Consider the following 25,592-nt stretch of genomic DNA (forward strand, 5'->3'; position numbering starts at 1 on the left):
GCTCTCGGACTCGATTATCCACCCGAATAGACAAGGCTACCAAGCTGTCCAGGTCACTAGGCTCCGGATAGGAGATCAACTCATCCTTGAGCTGCTCCGACAGACCCTGGTAAAAGGCCGCTTGCAGAGACTCCTCATTCCACCCACTCTCCACAGCCAACGTCTTGAACTCGATCACCGAAGTCGGCCACGCTGCGAGTTCCTTGGCGAAGCGAAACAGGCGCCTAGCTGCGTCCCTCCCTCGGACGGAATGGTCGAAGAGCTTCCTCATCTCGGCCGTGAACCCCTGGTATGAAGCCATGCAGGGATCCTGTCGTTCCCAAACGGCTGAAGCCCACTCCAGCGCTCGACCACGCAGCAACTCAATCACAAAGGCTATCCTAGCCTTGTCTGTGGCATAAGAGTAGGGCTGTAGATCGAACACTAATCCACACTGCATAAGGAAGGAACGGCATCTTCCCAGCTCCCCCTCATATTTATCCGGCGTCGGAACCTTGGGCTCACGGAAGGACACAGCTCCAGAAGCGGCAGGCGAGATGGGTGAAACCGGTAGTGGATCCTCCACCGGAAACTTGCGTTGGTTCTGGACCTCCGTCAGACCGGTAGAAAGGTTCCGAACTGACAACGCGATCTCCTGTAGTACCGTGCTATGATGGCCCAACATCTTCTCCTGATGGGTAATGGCATGGCGAACAGAGTCCAGGTCCGCTGGGTTCATTACTGGCCGGATCGTTCTGTCACGAGTTACAAAGCCAGAACCCAGAAGCAGACCAGGACAAGGTAAGTTGAAACGAAGGTGAGTGTTTATTTACAAATTCAAGAGTGATGCTGAATAATCCAGGGAACAGAGCGGGCGGCGTTGATTAGTTGTTGGGGGTGCAGTGGTTGATCCAATCATGGCTCGGCAGCCGCCGACCACCAGGCAGAGGTTGGATGAAGGTTCCGGACGAGTGACTGCAGATGGAACAAAACGGAGGTAAGTAAACAACAAACCAACAAGGTGCAAAACAACAAAACTAACGCTAGACGCTCTAAGACTGATACTCTGATAAACCTACTGTTCATGGCTAACGATCCGGCAGGGAATGGATGTTAGGCCAGAGCCTAAGAAGGGTGATGATCAGGACCAGGTGTGCAGATTGCTGATGGGATGCAGGTGTGGCAAATCATAAGAGCTCCCGCCTAGCAATGTCGCCCGGCAACCAGGCAGGGAGCGTTCCAGAACCCTCGGGAAACTGGAGATCACGAGCAGAAAAACTAGTCCACAGACAGGACCCGACTCAGACTGCCGGGATCGTTACATACAGGTTAGTTTGTCCAGTATTTTAGTCCCATTGCACTTTTGTGAGATTATTCTTGACCATTATGTTGAGCTGCCCAGAAGACCATGTGGTTGTTATTCTGACACTGTTTACCACAAGCAGTAACATGTATGACACACATTTCCCGACCTTACTTTGACCGTGTCTGGAAAGGGGCAAAGTTACACCTTACCTTTGATAATGTTGTCGCCCATCAGCTAAGCAAACACAAGCAAGAAGATTAGTGAGTTGGATGTTGCCCTCCAGTTGGGTGACTACATTTCCCTGTGTTGTCAGCAGTAACAGAGAGATTGTTGGTTGACAGTGTCCAGTGTGGACCTACATTTACATTACATTTGAGTCATTTAGCAGACACTCTTATCCAGAGGGACTTACAGTACTGTGCAGTGTGGACTACAGGTACTACTCTGGTTCTAGTCTGACTGACCGTAGAAAATAACAACACCAATGCCTTCTCTTGCGGAGGTACCCAGGTTCAAGTCACCATACGTGGCTTCTTTAAGATTCTTCAGCCGGTGGCCGTGAAGGGTATCTTTGAGGTTTGTCTCACTGCTTTATTGGTGCAGAGCTTGCACTATATTTGGTGCTCATGTATAATCTGTAGTATAAATATGCCCTGCTGTGGTGTGTGATACACACGTGCACTGCACGTACCAATGAAAAACATGTTATGCAATGGTAAGGGAGACGTCTGTACTAGTGGTTGATTGTTGTGCTTTGATAAAGTCGCTATTTTTGTTCCAAGAGGAGTTCAATTGTTTTTGGTTGATTGCTGTTAAGCTCAAGCCCTTCCACAAACTACTCTATTCATGTTTGCAGTCTGTCTCTGTGATATGGGTATTTGAATTGGGATGACTAGGGCATGTCAAAAAGCCCTCAGTTCTGCCAAAAATGAAAGACTCTATTGCCTGTGAGTGTTCTCCCACAATGACACTCGACGGACTGATTGGAGTGCTCTCATATCATATGTGAACATCATGTGCAAAGGGAACAAAGAGATGTTAATGTCCCCTCCCCTTCCAAAATTCAAAAGATGCGAGCACCTGCAAAATCATTATTTGTCCAAATGATCAGTGACAACAAATAAGAGTACCGGAACAAAATTCCTCATTAGTCGTCACATCCCACAGTCTGTTGACAGACGCTATGATATCATTTGTGTTACGTGCGTCTGTCCACAAGAGTTTACTAGTACTGTTATGTTACTGTTGTTAGATATTATTTTCCATATGCATCACTGTTATTTTATATTTTGTGTTGTGTTGTATATAGAGTGTGACGGGGCTGCTAACAGACAGTGAGGAGGAGGACAGAGAGGACTACACCTGCGCTGTGTGCCTAGATGTGTACTTAAGCCTCTATAGCTGCAACCCCTGTGGCCACATCTTTTGTGAGCCCTGCCTCCGCACGCTGGCCAAGAACAGGCCCGCCAACACCACCTGTCCCCTATGCCGCACCCTCATCTCACACACACTTTTCCAGAAAGGTGAGCTACGGTGTCAATTTAGGGTGCATACTCCTCCCAATGGTTCCGTTATTGATAATGACTAGTGTTTTCTCCATACCTGTAAATGGTACAGAAGCCCTTAGAAGAGAGTTTTAACTAAATTTGTTTAATTGCCTTTTGCTTTCAGAGCTTAACCAGTCAGCTAAGACTTTCTTCCCGAAGGTCTACCACACACGGAACTGTGCTAAATGGCCTCTTCCCAACTGCCTAAAACGTTTCAGCATCTTTTGGGGTGAGGTATATTGTGGATGTGGATATATTGTGTATTGCTTGCAGTCAGTGGTGTAAAGTACTTAAGTAAAAATACTTTAAAGTACTTAAGTAGTTTTTGGGGGTATCTGTATTTTACTATTTCTATTTTTGACAACATTTACTTTTACTTCACTACATTCCTAAAGAAAATAATGTACTTTTTCTCTATACATTTTCCCTGACACCCAAAAGTACTTGTTACATTTTGAATGCTTAGCAGGACAGAAAAGGGTCCAATTCACATTCTTATTAAGAGAACAACCCTGGTCATCCCTACTGCCTCTGATCTGGCGGACTCACTAAACACAAATGCTTCATTTGTAAATTATGTCAGAGTGTTGGAGTGTGCCCCAGGCTCTCCGTAAATTTAAAAAACAAGACAAATTGTGCTGTCTGGTTTGCTTAATATAAGTAATTTTAAATGATTTATACTTTGACTTTTGATACTTAAGTGTATTCTAGCAATTATATTTACTTTTGATACTTAAGTATATTAGTATTTTACTGGGTGACTTTCACTTTTACTTGAGTCATTTTCTATTAAGGTACCTTTACTTTTACTCAAGTATGACAATTGGGTACTTTTTCCACCACTGCTTGCAGTACATAACTGATTGTCTGTTTAAGTCTTATTGTTGTGGGGTCTTGTAAGCTCTTATGCAACAAACATGTTATAATTATCGTGTAACTAATGAGTTTCTCACAAAAGGAATGTCTCTTTTTGTTAACTAGCATGCCAACCTTGATCAGTTTCCTTAACAATAACCCACCATTGTAAAGGTGTAGACTAGGGTCTGTGTCTCTCTCTTCCTGTCTATATCCCAGGGTACCAGATGCATGTGGCTCCAGGGAGATGGTGGCACTTTGCCCCAGCAGGTTTCACCCTGGATGCCCTGGACCTGACCGACATGGGCGGCTGGCTCTTCGACATCGACCATGTCATCATCTACATCCACTCAGTCAACTGGATACTGGCACTGCTGGTGCTCTGCTTCCAAGCATACTTTTTATTATCTTGAGTGCTCTTTGTGTGTTTAGCCAGGGAAGATGACTGACCTCTGAAATGGTACAGCTGGGGTTTCTGGGTGATGTAGTATTCTGCATTGTGCTTATTAGTGCCTACTGCCAGGTAACTCACCTGCCACCTCCATATGTAACTGGAATCAAGAGCACGCCTAAAATACAGTACCAATCAAAAGTTTGGACACACCTACTCATTCAAGGGTTTCCCTTTATTTTTACTATTTTCTACATTGTATAATAATAGTAAAGACATCAACACTATGAAATAACACATATGGAATCATGTAGTAACCAAAAAAGTGTTTAACAAATAAAAATATATTTTAGATTTTAGATTCTTCAAAGTAGCCACCTTTTGCCTTGATGACAGCTTTGCACACTCTTGGCATTCTCTCAACCAGCTTCATGAGGAATGCTTTTCCAACAGTCTTGAAGGAGTTCCCACATATGCTGAGCACTTGTTTGCTGCTTATCCTTCACTCTGCGGTCCAGCTCATCCCAAACCATCTCAATTGGGTTGAGGTCGGGTGGTTGTGGAGGCCAGGTCATCTGATGCAGCACCCCATGACTCTCCTTGGTCAAATAGCCCTTACACAGCCTGGAGGTGTATTTTGGGTCATTGTCCTGTTGAAAAACAAATAATAGTCCCACTAAGCGCAAAACCAGATGGGATGGCGTATCGCTGCAGAATGCTGTGGTAGCCATGCTGGTTAAGTGTGCCTTGAATTCTAAATACATCACTGACAGTGTCACCAGCAAAGCACCCCCACACCATCACACCTCCTCCTCCATGCTTCACGGTGGGAACCACACATGCAGAGTTAATCCGTTCACCTACTCTGCATCTCACAAAGACACGGCGGTTGGAACCAAAAATCTCAAATTTGGACTCATCAGACCAAAGGATAGATTTCCACCGGTCTAATGTCCATTGCTCGTGTTTCTTGGCCCAAGCAAGTCTCTTCTTCTTATTGGTGTCATTTAGTAGTGGTTTCTTTGCAGCAATTCGACCATGAAGGCCTGATTCATGCAGTCTCCTCTGAACAGTTTATGTTGAGATGTGTCGGTTACTTGAACTCTGTGAAGCATTTATTTGGGCTGCAATTTCTGAGGCTGATAACTCTAATGAACTTATCCTCTGCAGCAGAGGTAACTCTGGGTCTTCCTTTCATGTGGCGGTCCTCATGAGAGACAGTTTCATCATAGCGCTTGATGGTTTTTGCAACTGCACTTGAAGAAACTTTCAAAGTTGTTGAAATGTTCCGTATTGACTGACCTTCATGTCATAAAGTAATGATGGACTGCCGTTTCTCTTTGCTTATTTGAGCTGTTCTTGCCATAATATGGATTTGGTCTTTTACCAAATAGGGCTATCTTCTGTATAACACCCCTACCTTGTCACAACATAACTGATTGGCTCAAACGCATTAAGAAGGAAAGAAATTCCACAAATTAACTTTGAACAAGGTGCACCTATTAATTGAAATGCATTCCAGGTGACTACCTCATGAAGCTGGTTGAGAGAATGCCAAGAGTGTTAAAAGCTGTCATTAAGGCAAAGGGAGGCTACTTTGAAGAATCTCAAATATAAAATATATTTTGTTTAACACTTTTTTGGTTACTACATGATTCCATATGTGTTATTTCATATTTTTGATGTCTTCACCATTATTCTACAATGTAGAAAATAGTAAAAATAAAGATAACCCTTGTATGAGTAGGTGTGTCCAAACTTTTGACAGGTACTGTATGTTTTTCTATTATAATTTTTTTGGTGCATTTCTGGAGGTCATATTTTATAAAGTCCAGTTCTCACATGAAGCAGTTGTGTAGATAGGCCTATTTCATATTTTGTGACAGTTGAGCATGTTTCACCATCAATCTTTTCACTGTCAAATCCACAATTGTTTTATGAGGGATAGAAGTGTTATAGAAGTGAATATGAAAGAAGAAAAATTATGATTGTTTAAAAAAAATCTGGTTGGGTAATGGCTTTGCCCAGAGACATACAGTGCCTTCGGAAAGTATTCAGACCCATTGACGATTCCACATTTTGTTACGTTACAGCCTTATTCTAAAATGGATTAAACAAATACAAATCATCAGCAATCTACACACAATACCCCATAATGACAAAACGAAAACAGGTTTTTAGAAATGTCTGCAAATTTATTAAACAGAAAAACCTTATTTATATAAGTGTGCAGAACCTTTGCTATGAGACTCGAAATTGAGCTCAGGTGCATCCTGTTTCCATTGATCATCCTTGAGATGTTTCTACAACTTGGAGTCCACCTGTGGTAAATTAAATTGATTGGACATGTTTTGGAAAGGCACACACCTGTCTATATAAGGTCCCACAGTTGACAGTGCATGTCAGAGCAACAATCAAGCCATGAAGTTGAAGGAATTGTCCGTAGAGCGCCGAGACAGGATTGTGTCGAGGCACGGCTCTGGGGAAGGGTACCAAAACATTTCTGCAGAATTGAAGGTCCCCAAAAACACAGTGGCCTCCATCATTCTTAAATGGAAGAAGTTTGGAACCATTAAGACTCATCCTAGAGCTGGCCGCCCGGACAAACTGAGCAATTGGGGGAGAAGGGCCTTGGTCAGGAAGGTGACCAAGAACCTGATGGTCACTCTGACAGCGCTCCAGAGTTCCTCTGTGAAGATGGGAGAACCTTCCAGAAGGACAACCATCTCTGTCTCTGGATTGAGGCAAAGATAAATGGAGCAAAGTACAGAGAGATCCTTGATGAAAACCTGCTCCAGAGAGCTCAGGACCTCAGACTGGGGAGAAGGTTCACCTTCCAACAGGACAACGACCCTAAGCACACAGCCAAGACAACGCAGGAGTAGCTTCGGGATAAGTCTCTGAATGTCCTTGAGTGGCCCAGCCAGAGCCCGAACTTGAACCCGATCGAACATCTCTAGAGAGACCTGAAAATAGCTGTGCAGCAACGCTCCTCTGACAGAGCTTGAGAGGATATGCAGAGAAGAATGGGAGAAACTCCCCAAATACAGGTGTGCCAAGCTTGGCTATGGGGTATTGTGTGTGGATTGATGAGGGGGAAAAAAACAATTTAATCAATTTTAGAATAAGGCTGCAACCTAACAAAAAGTCAAGCGGTATGAATACTTTCCGAAGGCACTGTATAATAATAGGCATATTTTAAGTATTTTAGTTTTTTTTGCAATTTTGTGTGTTCTTGGGATTCAGTGTATTACCAGACATCTTATATTCATTTTACATAAGGAATTGCCAATTCTCTGACAGGTTATTTGTCAGGTTTACAGTTTTCATTGGTTTGCAATTGTGGTGACAATAATCATTTGGTTTGCTAGTACAGTAGCCTAGGCCTATATGTTTATATTCTTCCACATGTACGCCTATCTATCTTACACATCGGTCTGGGAGGCTTGGATGTGCGTGTAAACTCATGAGATTACTTTGAGCATATTACTGCTGGTCTTTGAATGTGCTCTTGCTCCTGCCAGATATGAGTAATATTTTGATGTATGTGCGTCTACTTTCATCCTTTCCTGTGACAGACTCGTATGTTTTGGAGTCGTCGATGCCTCGAATGACGGAGCAGTGACGAATGGTTGGCTCAGGCTCCCAGTGAATTCGCCTCTCACGTAAAGGCACAACGGAAGACGGATTTAAGCCAAAGTTGGCCTTCTGCAGGGGTGAAGGTGACTCGCCTAGCCGCTGAGGTGAGAGGGAGCTGCGAGAAGCCGTCCGCTACTCGCACTCATCCTGCAAGCTGAACATTTTAGACCCCGCAGGAACATCGACAAGAGCCTCCACCTCGGCTGCATCCTCGGGGAATATTATAGATAGGCTGTCGGTGGGGTTTTATCAGTGGCTGTGTATGCATGTGTTCTGCACCGAACGGGCGCAAGAACCGCCCCAGATCCGCAGCGAACATTTTTCATCTCAGCAAACCACTGCAGAGGGACCCGGAACGCCGGGAGAGCACCGAGAGCACGCGGAAAGCCCAGCGGGCCGTAGGCGACTGTAGGATGGTAAGATATGATATATCGTTCCGTCGGTAGTGGTAATAGCTATGGAGTCATCGCTGCCATACTAGTATAAGAGCAGACATTGTAACCTATATATTTCCCGCATGAAAATCACGTGTAGGTGCACTGTTCTATTAAACCACAAAGACAAATTCAAATGCGCAACACTGGATACGATAAAATAATTAACCAGAGACACATTTCTTACCAAGCTACATTTATCTGCCAACGAAGTCGTAGATGTGAGTCCAGGTACCATATAGTGATTTATTTAAGACTGTCCTTGGTGTCTTAGCGCTTTAAGGTGCGATAGACAAAATAATGTATGTTGCACTCACAAGGGCATGCCACAAGGAGAGCTGGGATAATATTACACCAATGTGCCACAATTAGGTAGCCTATATATAGTATATAGGAATAGGCTATATTTTGTAGTGCAATATTGTTATTATTCAAGTGTAGGCAATATTGTGATTATTTACGTGCAGTAGGCTATGTAGCCTATACGGATCGGGTGGCAGTCAAGGCTATGTAGCCTATACGGGTCGGGTGGCAGTCATAACATTGATCTACTGCGTGTCCACCTGCGCATGCAATAGTATTGTCGCTCCAATCTCCCTTGAAAACCTATGGAGCTATGCATTGACTTGCTGAAAGGGGTTATTTGTCCATGTTGCTTCTCAGACAGTCCAAGATTTCAACACTCTCGTGGCGCTGTACCGAGAACAGGTCATAACTATTGGGGAGATTTCGGCCGATTGTCCCTCTTTACGGGCGGTGCTGCACCGCACCAGGACCAAAGGATGCACAATGGCCCAAGCTGCCCATCAGAACCTCACCGTAATATCTGGGTCTGGGTAAGGAATCTATGATATACGGATACAGTTTAATGAACATGATATGTTGAATTCTTCAATGTCACTGGAATTGTCCATGGTGCTAGTGTATGTCAATTCAAGGCGCGCTATTCGACATGACAGCTTGCTATACGGTATGAAAGTCCCGCCTACTTCCTGGATCATCTCCCACACTGTTTTTGAATGGCCTTCAATAGCCCTATTATATAATCAAATTAATTAAATCGCGTCATTTAAGATATTATATATTCGTATTAGTGGATTAATTTACTTTTACTCAATTCCTTCTATGAAGGTTTTCCATAAGGAAAAGAGAAACGCAATCGAAATCCATGAAAGTAATCAGAAATAGCCTAAATGAAGCCACGAATATGAATATAGCCTAACTAATTAATTAACTTATGATCAGTAGTGGTGCATGGGTAAAATCACTGGGAAGATTTTAAAAAATCCATATTACAACCAGTGTTGTGATAATTGCGTTGTTTGCTCTATAACCTGTTCGCCTTGCAACCTGACATTATATATATATATATATATATATATATATATATATATATATATATATATATATATTGGCCGAGACAATAAGACACAGTGGGATAATAAATTCAACCACCTTTTTGTTTTATCACAAAACCGGATAACAACCTCTGTCCGCGATGCATATTGCATGTAACAGACCGTTACATGACCTACAGCATGGTTACGCAAGTTAATGTTTCCGACATTTTCGGCTCACTAAACTATCGATTTAGAACCACAGAGTTACCGCAAGTCGCAAAGAAAATAGGAGCTGCCGCCACTATTCCAGCACCATTTCAACTTCTACATTTAAACATCAAATCACCTCTGCTTCGTCTAAAACAGTGCCAACTAAAAGATACCAAAAACAATTTAGTCCCATCAACGTAAACTAAATATGACGTGGCAACCTGGTTTAAACGCTTGCTCGCTAGCTTAACTTCCATTCATTGGCAACGTTAGCTAGTTAACGTTAGCATTCTACATCTAGCTACATATTGAACTTCCATACTCTAAGGCCAGGGGCACAACAATGTATGAATTAGGCTAATGGTTGGATCAGAATCGCAATTATAATCATTGGCCAGTACTGAGAATTAAGTAAAACCACAAGTCCAAATCCCTGGCTAGGCACCGGAGGACAACAACACAACGAGATGCAACAATTCAAGTTGTTTCTGTCAATGACATACAGTGCCTTCAGAAAGTATTCAGACCCCTTGACCTTTTCCACATTTTGTTATGTTACACCCATATCCTAAAATGTATTACATTGTTTTTATCCCTCATCAATCTACACACAATACCCCATAATGACAAAGCAAAAACAGGTTTAGAAATTTCTGCTAATTTATTACAAATAAAAAAACTTATCACATTTACATAAGTATTCAGACCCTTTACTCAGTACTTTGTTGAAGCACCTTTGGCAGCGATTAAAGCTACTCCCGAGTGGCGCAGTGGTCTAAGGCACTGCATCGCAGTGCTAGCTGTGCCACTAGAGATCCTGGTTCGAATCCAGGCTCTGTCGTAGCCGGCCGTGACCGGGAGACCCATGGGGCGGCGCACAAGTCGTCCAGGGTAGGGGAGGGAATGGCCGGCAGGGTTGTAGCTCAGTTGGTAGAGCATGGCGTTTGCAACGGCAGGGTTGTGGGTTCATTTCCCACGGGGGGCCAGTATGAAAAAAAAAAAAAGAATGTATGCACTCGCTCTGGATAAGAGCGTCTGCTAAATGACAAAAAATAAAAATCTAAATATAGAGTATTCTTTGGTATGACGCTACAAGCTCTGTCAGGTTGGATGGGGAGCGTTGCTGCACAGCTGTCGGTCATATACTGTATAAATAATTTGTTATTTCTATACTGAACAAAAATATAAACGCAACATGTAAAGTGTTGGTTCCGTGTTTCATGAGCTGAAATAAAAATCTAAGAAATTGTCCATATGCACAAAAAGCTTATTTCTCTCAAATGTTGTGCACAAATTTGTTTACATCCCTGTTAGTGAGCATTTCTCCTTTGCCAAGATAATCCATCCACCTGACAGGTGTGGCATATCAAGAAGCCGATTAAACAGCATGATCATTACACAGGTGCACCTTGTGCTGGGGACAATAAAAGGTCACTCTAAAATGTGCAGTTTTGTCACACAACACAATGCCACAGATGTCTCAAGTTTTGAGGGAGCGTGCAATTGGCATGCTGACTGCAGGATGGTCCACCAGAGCTGTTGCCGGAGAATTGAATGTTAATTTCTCTACCAACATAATTTTAAAGAATTTGGCAGTACGTCCAACCCGCTTCACAACCACAGACCATGTATAACCACGCCAGCCCAGGACCTACACATCTGACTTCTTCACCTGCAGGATCGTCTGAGACCAGCCACCCAGACAGCTGATGAAACTGAGAAGTATTTCTGTCTGTAATAAAGCCCTTTTTTGGGGACAAACTCATTCTGATTAGCTGGGCCAGCTCCACGGTGGGTGGGCCTAAAAGCTGTGTTCTAAGTCTTGCGATCCCCAGGGCGTATGACAAAGTTAACAGTACAAAACCAAAGATATTGGTCTGTTTTAATCAATTTTGTGTCATGTTGACTATAAGCTTTTATACTATCACCAATCTGAGGTAAAAAGGATGTGTAATGTAGTAACACATACTGTCCACATCTTGGAAAGTAGCATAATATACATTAATTAGATATGGCAAAATAATGTAATATCTTAATTTAGGATGATAGTAAATGAAGCAAACTCAATAATCACATATTTCTCACTAGTTAAACCATTTAGAGATTAAAAACATGAGCTCCCCATAGTGACTGTGCAGCAGCCCATTGTTTCAACTTCTCTATTTAAATGACCGCATTTTCATGAATCTATTGAAGGCCATTCAAAAACCACGTGGAACTTGATCCAGGAAGTAGGCGGGACTTCATACCATAGTAACCAACTGTCTTTGCTTTATCAAGAATAGCGACAGTGACTTTCTCAGAGGTAGCCTAGCCTATGCAAAATATTTGACAAATGTGGAGTAAGTGTACTAGGCTACTTAAAAAATATTGGAAATAATGTATTTTTAGCATTTCCAGGAAACAGTTCTCTGGTTCTACAGTGGAGATTAAAAGAAAGTGCAGCCCATTACACATGGAGTGTATATAACCTCACACTTTGGCTGTGACATTAGCCTATAGCCTAGACTACTCATTAATTACCTGCTCTCCTGTTAGCCATGACAGACCTCTCACACCTCCAGTGGTGCTAAGGATAGGAACCAGTGATCAGATTTGAAACTGTCCATTCTCCAACTGTGTATATGTGCTTTAGGCCAGAGGATGGGGAGATCCACCCAGAGATCTGCCGGCTATTCATTCAGCTACAGTGCTGCCTGGAGATGTTCATCACGGAGATGCTCAAGTCCATGTGTCTGCTGGGAGTGCTGCAGCTCCACAGGAAAGGTGCAATACAAATCTCAACCAGCAGATGGCAGGGTAGTCCATAATAAAATGTTCAGAGCATCATACCAAGATAAAGAGCAGTGTGTATCTACTCACAATGAACTAAGATGTAGCTAGTATGGCACGCATCAAAGCCAAATTCCATAGTTTTCTTATATCTCAGACTAGACACAAAGCATTGGAAAATGTAGACATTCAGTTCAGACATTTACAAGCTATTCACAGGTTACCTAGTGTTATGTGTTGATCAAATGTAAATCCCCCTCACAGGAAAGGATTCATACCCAGAGCCCAGGTTGGACTTCAAGATGGATGAGAGCTCTGATGTTCCCATTCTGGAGGAGCACTCCTCCTCACCTGTGGACTACCAACATGAGTCCTGGCTGGTGTGCACCGATATTGAAAACATAGAGAGGTACAGTATAAGCAATATGCTTACACACTCATGGTCTCTCATGGTCAGAATGCCCAGGTCACATGAGTATAGGCAATACATGAATGATTATCAACAGACTGGACATTATAGTCAACATCATACCATTGATAAGCTTCAGTCTGTGATGCAATTTGCAAAAAGATGTGCAGTATTGATGCATAAGGTGATGCAAAACGTATTGATGCATAAATCACAATACATTGCATTCAATGCAACAACAAAAAAGTTGGTGATAAAGCTGCAATGGGTAAATTGGTGAAAGACTCAGACAGACAGACACAGACAGACGCAGACAGACAGACTAATCTCAACCTTAAACCTAACCCTCACCCTAACCCTAGCTTCATGTCCACATCCCGGCTTAACCTTAGCCATAATCCTAAACTTAACACTAGCTTTGTCTCTACATCTTGGCTAAACTCTAGCCATAGGATTATGGTTAGGGTTGAGGTTGGAGTTAGGGTTGAGCCGGGATGTGAACATGAAGCTAGGGTTAGGGTTATGGCTTAGAGGTCTTCCTGGTCCAAAAAGTTGGACCCAGAACAGACCACCTACGTGTACAAACAGACCAGGTACGACCTCCGTAAGGTGATCAAAGAGCCAAAACAAGAGTACAGGGACAAAGTGGAGTCCCAATTCAACAGCTCAGGCCACGAGACGTATGTGGCAGGGCCTCCAGACAATCCCGGATTATAAAGGGAAAGCCAGCCACGTCGTGGACACTGACGCCTCGCTCCCGGACGAGCCAAAGAAATTCTTCACCCGCTTCGAGGAAAACAACATCGAGCCAGGGACACAGGCCCCAAGCTCACAAGAACTGTGTGCGCTCATTCTCCTGCCCAGACGGCATCCCAAGCCGCGTCCTCAGAGCATGTGCAGACCAGCTGGCTGGAGTGTTTACGGACATATTCAATCTCTCCATATACCAGTCTGTTGTACCCACTTGCTTCAAGATGTCCACCATTGTTCCTGTACCCAAGATAGCGAAGGTAACTGAACTAAATGACTATCGCCCCGTAGCACTTACTTCTGTCATCATGAATTGCTTTGAAAGGTTGGTTAAGGATCATATCACCTCCACCTTACCCGACATCCTAGACCCACTACAATTCACATATCGCCCCAATAGATCCATGGACGACGCAATCGCCATTGCACTGCACACTGCCCTATCCCACCTGGACAAGAGAAATACATATGTAAGAATGCTGTTCACCGACTACAGCTCAGCCTTCAACAACATAGTGCCCTCCAAGCTCATCACTAAGCTCAGGGCCCTGGGTCTGAACCCCTCCCTGTGCAACTGGGTTCTGAACTTCCTGACAGTCCGACCCCAAGTGGTGAAGGTAGGCAACAACACCTCCGCCACGCTGATCCTCAACACGGCGGCCCCACTGGGGTGCTTGCTCAACCCCTTCCTGTACTCACTGTTCACCCATGACTGTGTGGCCACGCACATCTCCAACTCAATCATCTAGTTTGCTGACGACAAAACAGTGGTAGGCCTGATTTCCAACAATGATGAGACAGCCTACAGGGAGAAGGTGAGAGCCATAGCAGAGTGGTGCCAAGAAAATAACCTCTCCCTCAACGTCAACAAAACGAAGGAGCTGATCGTGGACTACAGGAGACAGCAGAGAGAGCACGCCTGTCCACATCGACGAGAACGCAGTGGATAGGGTCAAAAGCTTCAAGTTCCTTCGGCATGCACATCACTGGCAACCTGGAATGGTCCCTTCACACAGACAGCATGGTGAAGAAGGCGCAACAGCGCCTCTTCAACCTCAGGAGGCTGAAGAAATGTGTCATGGCCCCTAAGACTCTCACGAACTTCTACAGATGCACAATTGAAAGCATCCAGGAGCGTCACTGCACAGCTATTTTCAGCTCTCTCCAGAGATGTTTGATCGGGTTCAAGTCAGGGCTCTGGCTGGGCCACTCAAGGACATTCAGAGACTTGTCCCGAATCCATTCCTGCGTTGTCTTGGCTGTGTGCTTAGGGTCGTTGTCCTGTTGGAAGGTGAACTTTCGCCCCAGTCTGAGGTCCTGAGCGCTCTGGAGCAGGCTTTCATCAACGATCTCTCTGTACTTTTCTCCGTTCATCTTTCCCTCGATCCTGACTAGTCTCCCAGTCCCCGCCGCTGAAAAACATCCCCACAGCATGATGCTGCCATCACCATGCTTCACCATAGGGATGGTGCCAGGTTTCCTCCAGAGGTGACGCTTGGCATTCAGGCCAAAGAGTTCAATCTTGGTTTCATCAGACCAGAGGATCTTGTTTCTCATGGTCTGAGTCCTTTAGGTACCTTTTGGCAAACTCCAAGCAGGCTGTCATGTGCCTTTTACTGAGGAGTGGCTTCCGTCTGGCCATCTCTACCATAAAGGCCTGATTATGGGGTATTTTGTGTAGATTGATGAGGAAAAATGTAATTTAATCAATTTTAGAATAAGGCTGTAACGTAACGAAATGTGGAAAAAGTCAAGGGGTCTGAATACTTTCCGAATGCACTGTATACTGTATTCTAGTCAAGGCTTACCCTATATAACTTATTTGTTGTTATTTTTCTGGATTATATGTGTATTGTAATTTGTTTTTTGCCACACTGCCATTACCACACTGTTGGAGCTACAAACACAAGCATTTCACTGCACCTGCAATAACATCTGCAAATCGGTGTAGGTGACCAATACACTTTAATGCACGAGCCGAGGGAGAGAGGAATGGATGAAATTGGTGGGGAAACATCCGACTGGGAGGTGTGATCATTGTCAGGAAGAGATCGAGGCAGTGGAGCATGTTCTATTTCAGTGCCAGACATTTGTGAGAGAAAGGGAGTGATTGTTATTAGATATGAGGAGGAATGGGGTTGAAGAGCCAGGATTAAGTGAACTGCTGGGGAAATCTTCAGGGGATGTAGTATTTAATTATGTATTTTGTTTCCTTAGGGAGATTAGATTATTGGGTAGGATTTAGACCTTCACTGTCTCTGGTCCACACTCTAGTCCAGTTGGTGGCGGAAATGCACCTTAAAGTTGGTTGCCCACCGCCATATAAAATCCACAGAAGAAGAAGAAGAAGAAGAATGGAGGAGTTCTACCAGCAGGTGGGGGAGGGGCCATGTGGTGTGTGTGTGTGGCTGAGTGGCTCGAGGAGCAGGCAGCAGCAACCAAGCTGACTCGCATTAGGTACTAACTTCTAGCTGCCAAAGCTAAGTTATTTATCATCCAATCTGATTACATAGTACCTGTTTTGACTGCATCAAACCGAGAAGAGAAGCTAGTTAAGCTAGCTAGCTAGGCTAACTGAGGCTGCAACAACAACTCCATTCAGAGTATTAAGTAGCAGCCTACCTGTTGGCTATTGGTCATTGTAGCCTATTCTTCTCATTTAACTTTTCATTCAGTTAATTTAATTCCATCTTCCATTGATCTCCTAACTTGCTTCCCACGGCACACAGAGGCTAGTGCCATTTTGATGACTTTTGATTGGCCAACAACAACAAGCTACATGCGCCACTCTCGTTAAGATCCTGGGCAGCAGCATAAAAGAGACAATTTTCTCTCTCTCTGGACTGCAGCAGTCGCGTTCGGGTCTGTACTGGTCCTTACTGGAAAATCAGTTATAATTACACATACCCCTGATACCCCTGACAATCAGATCTGACCCGGATCCGAGGGTGAACTACAGAATTGGGTCGGGTAATCGCTTTCGGTTGGACCCATGATGACCTCTAATGTGGAAATGAAGCTAGGTTTAGGATTGAGGTTAGGGTTGAGCCGGGATGTGGACATGAAGCTAGGTATTGAGGTTAAAGTTAGGGTTGAGCCAGGATGTGGACATGAAGCTAGGTATTGAGGTTAAAGTTAGGGTTGAGCCTGGATGTGGACATGAAGCTAGGTATTGAGGTTAGAGTTAGGGTTGAGCCTGGATGTGGACATGAAGCTAGGTATTGCGGTTAGAGTTAGGGTTGAGCCTGGATGTGGACATGAAGCTAGGTATTGAGGTTAGAGTTAGGGTTGAGCCTGGATGTGGACATGAAGCTAGGTATTGAGGTTAGAGAGGGTTGAGCCTGGATGTGGACATGAAGCTAGGTATTGAGGTTAGAGAGGGTTGAGCCTGGATGTGGACATGAAGCTAGGTATTGAGGTTAGAGTTAGGGTTGAGCCTGGATGTGGACATGAAGCTAGGTATTGAGGTTAGAGAGGGTTGAGCCGGGATGTGGACATGAAGCTAGGTATTGAGGTTAGAGTTAGGGTTGAGCCGGGATGTGGACATGAAGCTACGGTTAGGGCCTCAACCCTAGACATAACCCTTTATTCCCTCCCTGCAGTTAAACCCTCTGTAGAACGGTAAATTCTTAACATAAAGACTTGAAACTCAGGGCGTTGTTAAAGAGTGTTCCCAGGAGTCCGTACATTGAATTTAATTGGGGGTCATAGGGGTGGTTTCGAGGGGTTAAAAAGGTAGAATTGTGTCTATATGCATGTCTGTCTGTCAGTCTGTGAGTCTGTCTGTCTGCATGCCTGTCTGAGTCATTCACCAATTTACCCATTGCAGCTTTATCACCAATTTTGTGCATTGAATCCAATGTATTGACTTATGCTTTAATACTCTTGACACATACAGTGCGTTCAGAAAGTATTCATACCCCTTAACTTATTCCACATTTTGTTGTTACAGCCTGAATTCAATATGGATTAAATATATTGTTTTTCTCACCCATCTACATACAATACCTCATAACTAAGTGAAAACATGTTTTTAGAAATTTTAGCAAATTGATTGAAAATGAAATACAGGAAAAAAATATAAATATTCACACCCATGAGTCAATATTTTGTAGAAGCACCTTTGGCAGCGATTACAGCTGTGAGTCTTTTTGGGTAAGTCTCTAAGAGCTTTCAACACCTGGATTGTACAAATATTGCCCCTTATTCTTTTTTAAATTCTTCAAGCTCTGTCAAGTTGATTGTTGATCATTGCTAGACAGCCATTTTCAAGTCTTGCCATAGATTTTCAAGCCAATTTGCGTCAAATCTGTAACTAAGCCACACTGGTAAGGAACTCCAGCATAGATTTGGCCTTGTGTTTTAGGTTATTGTCCTGCTGAAAAGTGAATTAGCAGACTGAACCAATGAATTAACAGACTGAACCAGGTTTTTCTCTAGGATTTTGCCTGTGCTTATAGCTGTATTCCGTTTCTTTTTATCCTAAAAAACACCCTAGTACTTGCCAATGACAAGCATACCCGTAACATGACACAGCCACCACCATGTTTGAAAATATGAAGAGTGGTACTCAGTGATGTGTGGTGTTGAATTTGACCCAAACATGACGCTTTGTTTTCAGGACAAAAAGTGTATTTCTTTGCAACATGTTTTGCAGTATTACTTAAGTACCCTGTTGGAATATTTGTATTCTGTACAGGCTTCCTTCTTTTCACTCTGTAATTTATGTTAGTATTGAGTAACTTCAATGTTGTTGATCCATCCTCAGTTTTCTCATATCACAACCATTAAACTCTTTAACTCTTTTAAAATCACCATTGGCCTCATGGTGAAATCCCTGAGCTGTTTCCTTCCCCACCGGCAACTGAGTTAGGAAGGACTCCTTTATCTTTGTACTGACTGGGTGTATTGATACACCACCCAAAGCCTAATTAATAACTTCACCATGCTCAAAGGGATATTCAGCGACTGCTTATTATTTTTTTATTTTTTTACACATCTACCAATCGGTGCCGTTCTTTGCGAGGCATTGAAGAATGTCCCTGGTCTTTGTGGTTAAATCTGTGCTTGAAATTCACTACTCGATTGAGGCACCTTACAGATAATTGTACAGTGAGGGAAACAAGTATTTGATCCCCTGCTGATTTTGTACGTTTGCCCACTGACAAAGAAATGATCAGTCTATAATGTTAATGGTAGGTTGATTTGAACAGTGAGAGACAGAATAACAAAAAAAGAATCCAGAAAAACGCATGTCAAAAATGTTATGAATTGATTTGCATTTTAATGAGGGAAATAAGTATTTGACCCCCTCTCAATCATAAAGATGTCTGGCTCTCAGGTGTCTTTTATACAGGTAACGAGCTGAGATTAGGAGCACACTCTTAAAGTGAGTGCTCCTAATCTCAGTTTGTTACCTGTATAAAAAAGACCTGTCCACAGAAGCAATCAATCCAAACTCTCCACCATGGCCAACACCAAAGAGCTCTCCAAGGATGTCAGGGACAAGATTGTAGACCTACACAAGGCTGGAATGGGCTACAAGACCATCGCCAAGCAGCTTGGTGAGAAGGTGACAACAGTTGGTGCGATTCTTCGCAAATGGAAGAAACACAAAAGAACTGTCAATCTCCCTCGGCCTGGGGCTCCATGCAAAATCTCACCTCGTGGAGTTGCAATGATCATGAGAACCGTGAGGAATCAGCCCAGAACTACACGGGAGGATCTTGTCAATGATCTCAAGGCAGCTGGGACCATAGTCACCAAGAAAACAATCGGTAACACTCTACGCTGTGAAGGACTGAAATCCTGCAGCGTCCGCAAGGTCCCCCTGCTCAAGAAAGCACATATACAGGGCCGTCTGAAGTTTGCCAATGAACATCTGAATGATTCAGAGGAGAACTGGGTGAAAGTGTTGTGGTCAGATGAGACCAAAATCGAGCTCTTTGGCATCAACTCAACTCGCCGTGTTTGGAGGAGGAGGAATGCTGCCTATGACCCCAAGAACACCATCCCCACCGTCAAACATGGAGGTGGAAACATTATGCTTTGGGGGTGTTTTTCTGCTAAGGGGACAGGACAACTTCACCGCATCAAAGGGACGATGGACGGGGCCATGTACCGTCAAATCTTGGGTGAGAACCTCCTTCCCTCAGCCAGGGCATTGAAAATGGGTCGTGGATGGGTATTCCAGCATGACAATGACCCAAAACACACGGCCAAGGCAACAAAGGAGTGGCTCAGGAAGAAGCACATTAAGGTCCTGGAGTGGCCTAGCCAGTCTCCAGACCTTAATCCCATAGAAAATCTGTGGAGGGAGCTGAAGGTTCGAGTTGCCAAACGTCAGCCTCGAATCCTTAATGACTTGGAGAAGATCTGCAAAGAGGAGTGGGACAAAATCCCTCCTGAGATGTGTGCAAACCTGGTGGCCAACTACAAGAAATGTCTGACCTATGTGATTGCCAACAAGGGTTTTGCCACCAAGTACTCATGTTTTGCAGAGGGGTCAAATACTTATTTCCCTCATTAAAATGCAAATCAATTTATAACATTTTTGACATGCGTTTTTCTGGATTTTTTTGTTGTTATTCTGTCTCTCACTGTTCAAATAAACCTACCATTAAAATTATAGGCTGATCATGTCTTTGTCAGTGGGCAAACGTACAAAATCAGTAGAGGATCAAATACTTTTTTCCCTCACTGTATGTGTGTGGTACAGAGATGGGGTAGTCATTAAAAAAACATGTTAACCACTATTATTGAACATGGAATGAGTCCATGTAACTTATTATGCGATTTGTTAAGCACATTTTTACTCCTGAACTTTAGGCTTGCCATAACAAAGGGTTGAATACTTATTGACTCAGGACATTTCAGCTTTTAATTTGTTATACATTTCTAAAATGTTCTACAAACTGCATTTCATTTTGACATTATGGGGTATTGTGTGTAGATCAGTGGCAAAAAAATCTCAATTTAATCCATTTTAAATGCAGGCTCTAACAACAAAACGTGGAAAAAGTCAAGGGGTGTGATACTTTCTGAAAGCACTATCTATTTGCATTGAATGCAGTGTATTGACTTATACCATTTATTTTTGCAAAAGCATCACAGAATGACACGTCAGTTGATACCAGGCTGGTTATAGTAGAAGTTCAGTGTGTGTGTGTGTGTGTGTGCTTCCCCTGTGACCATTTAGAGGTGGTAGGGGAGACTGCGGTAAGTTGAGCTATTTCTTACATTCAGCATCACTCAATCAATAAATATAGTATTCTTTCTAACAAAGATATCTACATATACACACCTACTCATTCCAGTGTTTTTCTTTATTTTTACTATTTTCTACATTGTAGAATAATAGTGAAGACATAAACTATGAAATAACACATATGGAATCATGTAGCAACCAAAACAGTGTTAAATAAATCAAAATATATTTTATATTTGAGATTCTTCAAATAGCCACCCTTTGCCTTGATGACATCTTTGCACACTCTTGGCATTCTCTCAACCAGCTTCACCTGGAATGCTTTTCCAACAGTCTTGAAGGAGTTCCCACATATGCTGAGCACTTGTTGGCTGCTTTTCCTTCACTCTGCGGTCCGACTCATCCCAAACCATCTCAATTGGGTTGAGGTCGGGGGATTGTGGAGGCGAGGTAATCTGATGCAACACTCCATCACTCTCCTTCTTGGTCAAATAGCCCTTTACACAGCCTGGAGGTGTGTTGGGTTATTGTTCTGTTGAAAAACAAATGATATTCCCACTAAGCCCAAACCAGATGGGATTGCGTATCACTGCAGAATGCTATGTTAGCCATGCTGGTTAAGTGTGCCTTGAATTCTAAATAAATCAGACATTGTCACCAGCAAAGCACCCCCACACCATAACACCACCTCCTCCATGCTTTACGGTGGGAAATACACATGCAGAGATCATCCGTTCACCCACACCGTGTCTCACAAAGCCACGGCGGTTGGAACCAAAAATGTCCAATTTGGACTCCAGACCAAAGGACACATTTCCACCGGTCTAATGTCCATTGCTCGTGTTTCTTGTTCCAAGCAAGTCTCTTCTTATTATTGGTGTCCATTAGTAGTGGTTTCGTTTTCCATATTGACTGACCTTCATGTCTTAAAGTAATGATGGCTGTTGTTTCTCTTTGCTTATTTCAGCTGTTATTGCCATAATATGGACTTGGTCTTTTACGAAATAGGGCTATCTTCTGTATACCCCCCTACCTTGTCACAACACAACTGATTGGCTCAAACGCATTAAGAAGGAAATACATTCCACAGATTAACTTTTAAGAAGGCAGACCTGTTAATTGAAATGCATTCCAGGTGACTATCTCATGAAGCTGGTTGAGAGAATGCCAAGAGTGTGCAAACCTGTCATCAAGGCAAAGGGTGGCTATTTGAAGAATCTCAAATATAAAATATATTTTGATTCATTTAACACTGTTTTGGTTGCTACATGATTCCATATGTGTTATTTAATAGTTTTGATGTCTTCACTATTATTCTACAATGTAAAAAATAGTAAAAAATAAAGAAAAACCATTGAATGAGTAGGTGTGTCCAAACATTTGACTGGTAGTGTATTTCAGGTTGTTCTGTATCCCTCGAAACAATCATAATTCACGTAAACATGACAGTTTTGAAAACATACTGTAGTTTGTCTAAAAAAAGTGGTCTGTTGTCACAACTTACCCCGGTTATGGGGTAAGTTGAGCCGCGCGACAGGATAAATAAAGCCATCTCAACTTACCCCATGGCCATTGGCTCAATTTACTCCAAGGCAAACATTTTGACCATATTAGCCCACATAGCTACAAGGATGCACTTTCATGCTAGGTTTAGGACCTCATTTTGAAGCTTATGGAGACCCCAACTGATGTATAGAACAATCTTTAAATGATCTACTTTGGTTTAGATACATGCATCATGAAACCTCAAACACAATGCATTCATTTGACTTGGTGAAAATCTTTTTTTGAGACTTAACTTGCTTACCACTTTTTCCATGTGGTTTCTTCACAGACTCCATGAAAAGATGACCTCTGCCTAAATATTTGGTCAAATGATTAATTTTGTGCATGGTGTCCTACAAACAAGGGTGGCTCAACTTACCCCTTTGGCTCAACTTACCCCACTCTCCCCTAAATGGATTTACCCATGATTCACCATGTCTCCTCAGGGACATGCGAGAGATGAGAAACCTACTAAGCAAACTCAGGGAGACCATGCCTTTACCACTGAAAAACCAAGGTAAGTGGCATTTATACTGTATGAGTGGATGAAATCATAAAAAATACACAAGATTGAAGGCACTGCACTGTACTCAGGATTTGCTGTCTGTATTGTGTCTAGATGACAGCAGTCTGCTGAATCTCACTCCTTACCCGCTGGTCAGGCAGAGGAAGAGGCGCTTCTCTGGGTTCTGCTGCCTGGTGTCCAGCTAAAAGGGCAGCACACCAACCCTACCCAACACCTTACATGTTTTCCAACCTATTACTGCCATTTAGGAAATGAACTTTGTTTTATCTTAAAGCTGATCAGTCTGTCTTTATTTTTGTAGATTATTCTGTGTAGAAAAAGCTATTCAAATGATAAGATGTTATGCACATGCATATTTTGCTATTATGGTATTCAAGTCGTCTCCCTTCGTAAAAAAGGAGAACCTTTATAGGTCTATAGGTAAGCCCAAACAGATGTGCCAAGCTGATGACATAAGAGATTCAGTATTTTGGTAGACTGCTTTGCCTAAACTTTGCCTTTAGACATCTTCCTCAGAATGTCATATTTATTTCACTGTGCAATGCTTCTTTTGCAGTCTTCCATGAAAAGGAAATCGGTCTCCAACTTACATTTTCCATCACAAGGGCTTTGCAATGCTACATATAAAAGCCATTTCTCATTTAATGTAAATACAATATACACTACCAGTCAAAAGTTTTAGAACACCTACTCATTCAAGGGTTTTTCTTTATTTTTACGTTGTAGAATAATAGTGAAGACATCAAAACTATAAAAGAACACACATGGAATCATGTAGTAACCAAAAAAAGTGTTAAACAAATCAAAATATATTTTATATTTGAGATTCTTCAAATAGCCACCCTTTGCTTTGATGACAGCTTTGCACACTCTTGGCATTCTCTCAACCAGCTTCATGAGGTAGTCACCTGGAATGCATTTCAATTAACAGGTGTGCCTTGTTAAATAGTGGAATTTCTTTCCTTCTTAATGTGTTTGAGCCAATCAGTTGTGTTGTGACAAGGTGGGGGGGGTATACAGAAGATAGCCCTATTTGGTAAAAGACCAAGTCCATATTATGGCAAGAACAGCTGAAATAAGCAAAGGGAAATGACAGTCCATCATTACTTTAAGACATGAAGGTCAGTCAATACGGAAAATGTCAAGAACTTTGAATGTTTCTTCAAGTGCAGTCGCAAAAACCATCAAGCGCTATGACGAAACTGCTGGTGACACGGTCTGTGATTTATTTAGAATTCAAGGCACACATAACCAGCATGGCTACCACAGCGTTCTGCAGCGATACGCCATCCCATCTGGTTTGGGTTTAGTGGGACAATCATTTGTTTTTCAACAGAACAGTGACCCAACAAACCTCCAGGCTGTGTAAGGGCTATTTGACCAAGAAGGAGAGTGATGGAGTGCTGCATCAGATGACCTGGCCTCCACAATCCCCTGACCCCAACCAAATTGAGATGGTTTGGGATGAGTCGGACCGCATAGTGAAAGAAAAGCGGCCAACAAGTGCTCAGCATATGTGGGAACTCCTTCAAGACTGTTGGAAAAGCATTCCAGGTGAAGCTGGTTGAGAGAATGCAAAGAGTGTGCAAAGCTGTCTTCAAGGCAAAGGGTGGCTATTTGAAGAATCTCAAATATAAAATATATTTTGATTTGTTTAACACTTTTTTGGTTGCTACATGATTCCATATGTGTTATTTCATAGTTTTGATGTCTTCACTATTATTCTACAATGTAGAAAATAGTAAAAATAAAGAAAAACCCTTGAATGAGTATGTGTTCTAAAACTTTTGACCGGTAGTGTATAAACAATGGTCAAAATTCTGTTTTGTTTGAAACTTTCTTGAATCATTTGTATTTAGATCAAAAAATTGGATGTCTAACTCGTTTGCATCTATTTATTTTGTATATCTTGGCAGAAAGAGTACAGCATGCATATTGCTGAAAGTACTGTTGTAGATTTGTAGTGTATAGATGTTGCGCTATAGATTGTTCTATGGTTGATAGTATGTACACGCCATTTTATAATGTGAATAAACTTTTTGTATAGAAATAATAGTTTTTGTCTGGTTTATACAGAGGCTGTGTTCTGTAGTGTCTTGATGATTGGTTTCCCACACTTGATGTCCACTGAGACGATACACCCACATAAAACAATACTATAGTATACTATTGTATACAGTGCCTTCAGAAATTATTCACACCCCTTGACAGCCTGAATTTAAAATTGATTAAATTGGGATTTTCTTATCACTGGCCTAGACACAATACCCCATATTGTCAAAGTGGAATCTTGTGTAGATTGTTAACAAAAACATGACAATTAAATCAATTTTAGTCCCACTTTGTAACACAACATAATGTGGAAAAAGTCAAGAGGTGTGAATACTTTCTGAAGGCACTGTAAATACTATATTATTTACTGTAGTATTCACTGTAGTGTTTACTGTAGTATGCTGTAGTATTTACAGTAAATTATAGTATAAATACTGTTGTAAAAGAAAACTGTAGTATATACTATAAATCATGTATTATTTTTGTGGATAGTGATGTGGAAAACAATCACTATACTTTATCAAAATTCAAAGTTCTTCCAGAGTTTTTGTAGAATAAAGATTGACCTTATTACAATTCAACAAAGCCGGGCTGGTCTGCAGAATAGCCTCCATTCTCTCTCTCTTCTCC

General features: G+C 42.4%; 1 protein-coding gene across 2 annotated transcripts; it reads left to right on the top strand.

The window, feature by feature from the left end:
* The first annotated feature begins 1,757 nt into the window (after nt 1-1,757).
* Nucleotides 1,758-23,608, top strand: LOC121541635 (regulator of G-protein signaling 7-binding protein B-like). Of its 2 annotated transcripts, XM_041850793.2 has the most exons (9): nt 1,758-1,861; nt 2,595-2,808; nt 2,957-3,061; nt 7,657-8,133; nt 8,815-8,987; nt 12,337-12,467; nt 12,738-12,882; nt 22,831-22,901; nt 23,004-23,608. In XM_041850793.2, the coding sequence occupies exons 4-9, from the start codon at nt 7,984-7,986 to the stop codon at nt 23,093-23,095; spliced, it is 762 nt and encodes a 253-aa protein (XP_041706727.1). In that variant the 5' UTR covers nt 1,758-1,861; nt 2,595-2,808; nt 2,957-3,061; nt 7,657-7,983; the 3' UTR covers nt 23,096-23,608. The 2 variants fall into 2 exon arrangements, with proteins under 2 accessions (XP_041706727.1, XP_041706729.1); XM_041850795.2 differs by lacking the exon at nt 1,758-1,861 and having other exon boundaries at nt 2,701-2,808; nt 8,860-8,987.
* Nucleotides 23,609-25,592: the final 1,984 nt, after the last annotated feature.

Source organism: Coregonus clupeaformis, chromosome 27 (assembly GCF_020615455.1).
Source record: "Coregonus clupeaformis isolate EN_2021a chromosome 27, ASM2061545v1, whole genome shotgun sequence".
Taxonomy (NCBI): domain Eukaryota; kingdom Metazoa; phylum Chordata; class Actinopteri; order Salmoniformes; family Salmonidae; genus Coregonus; species Coregonus clupeaformis.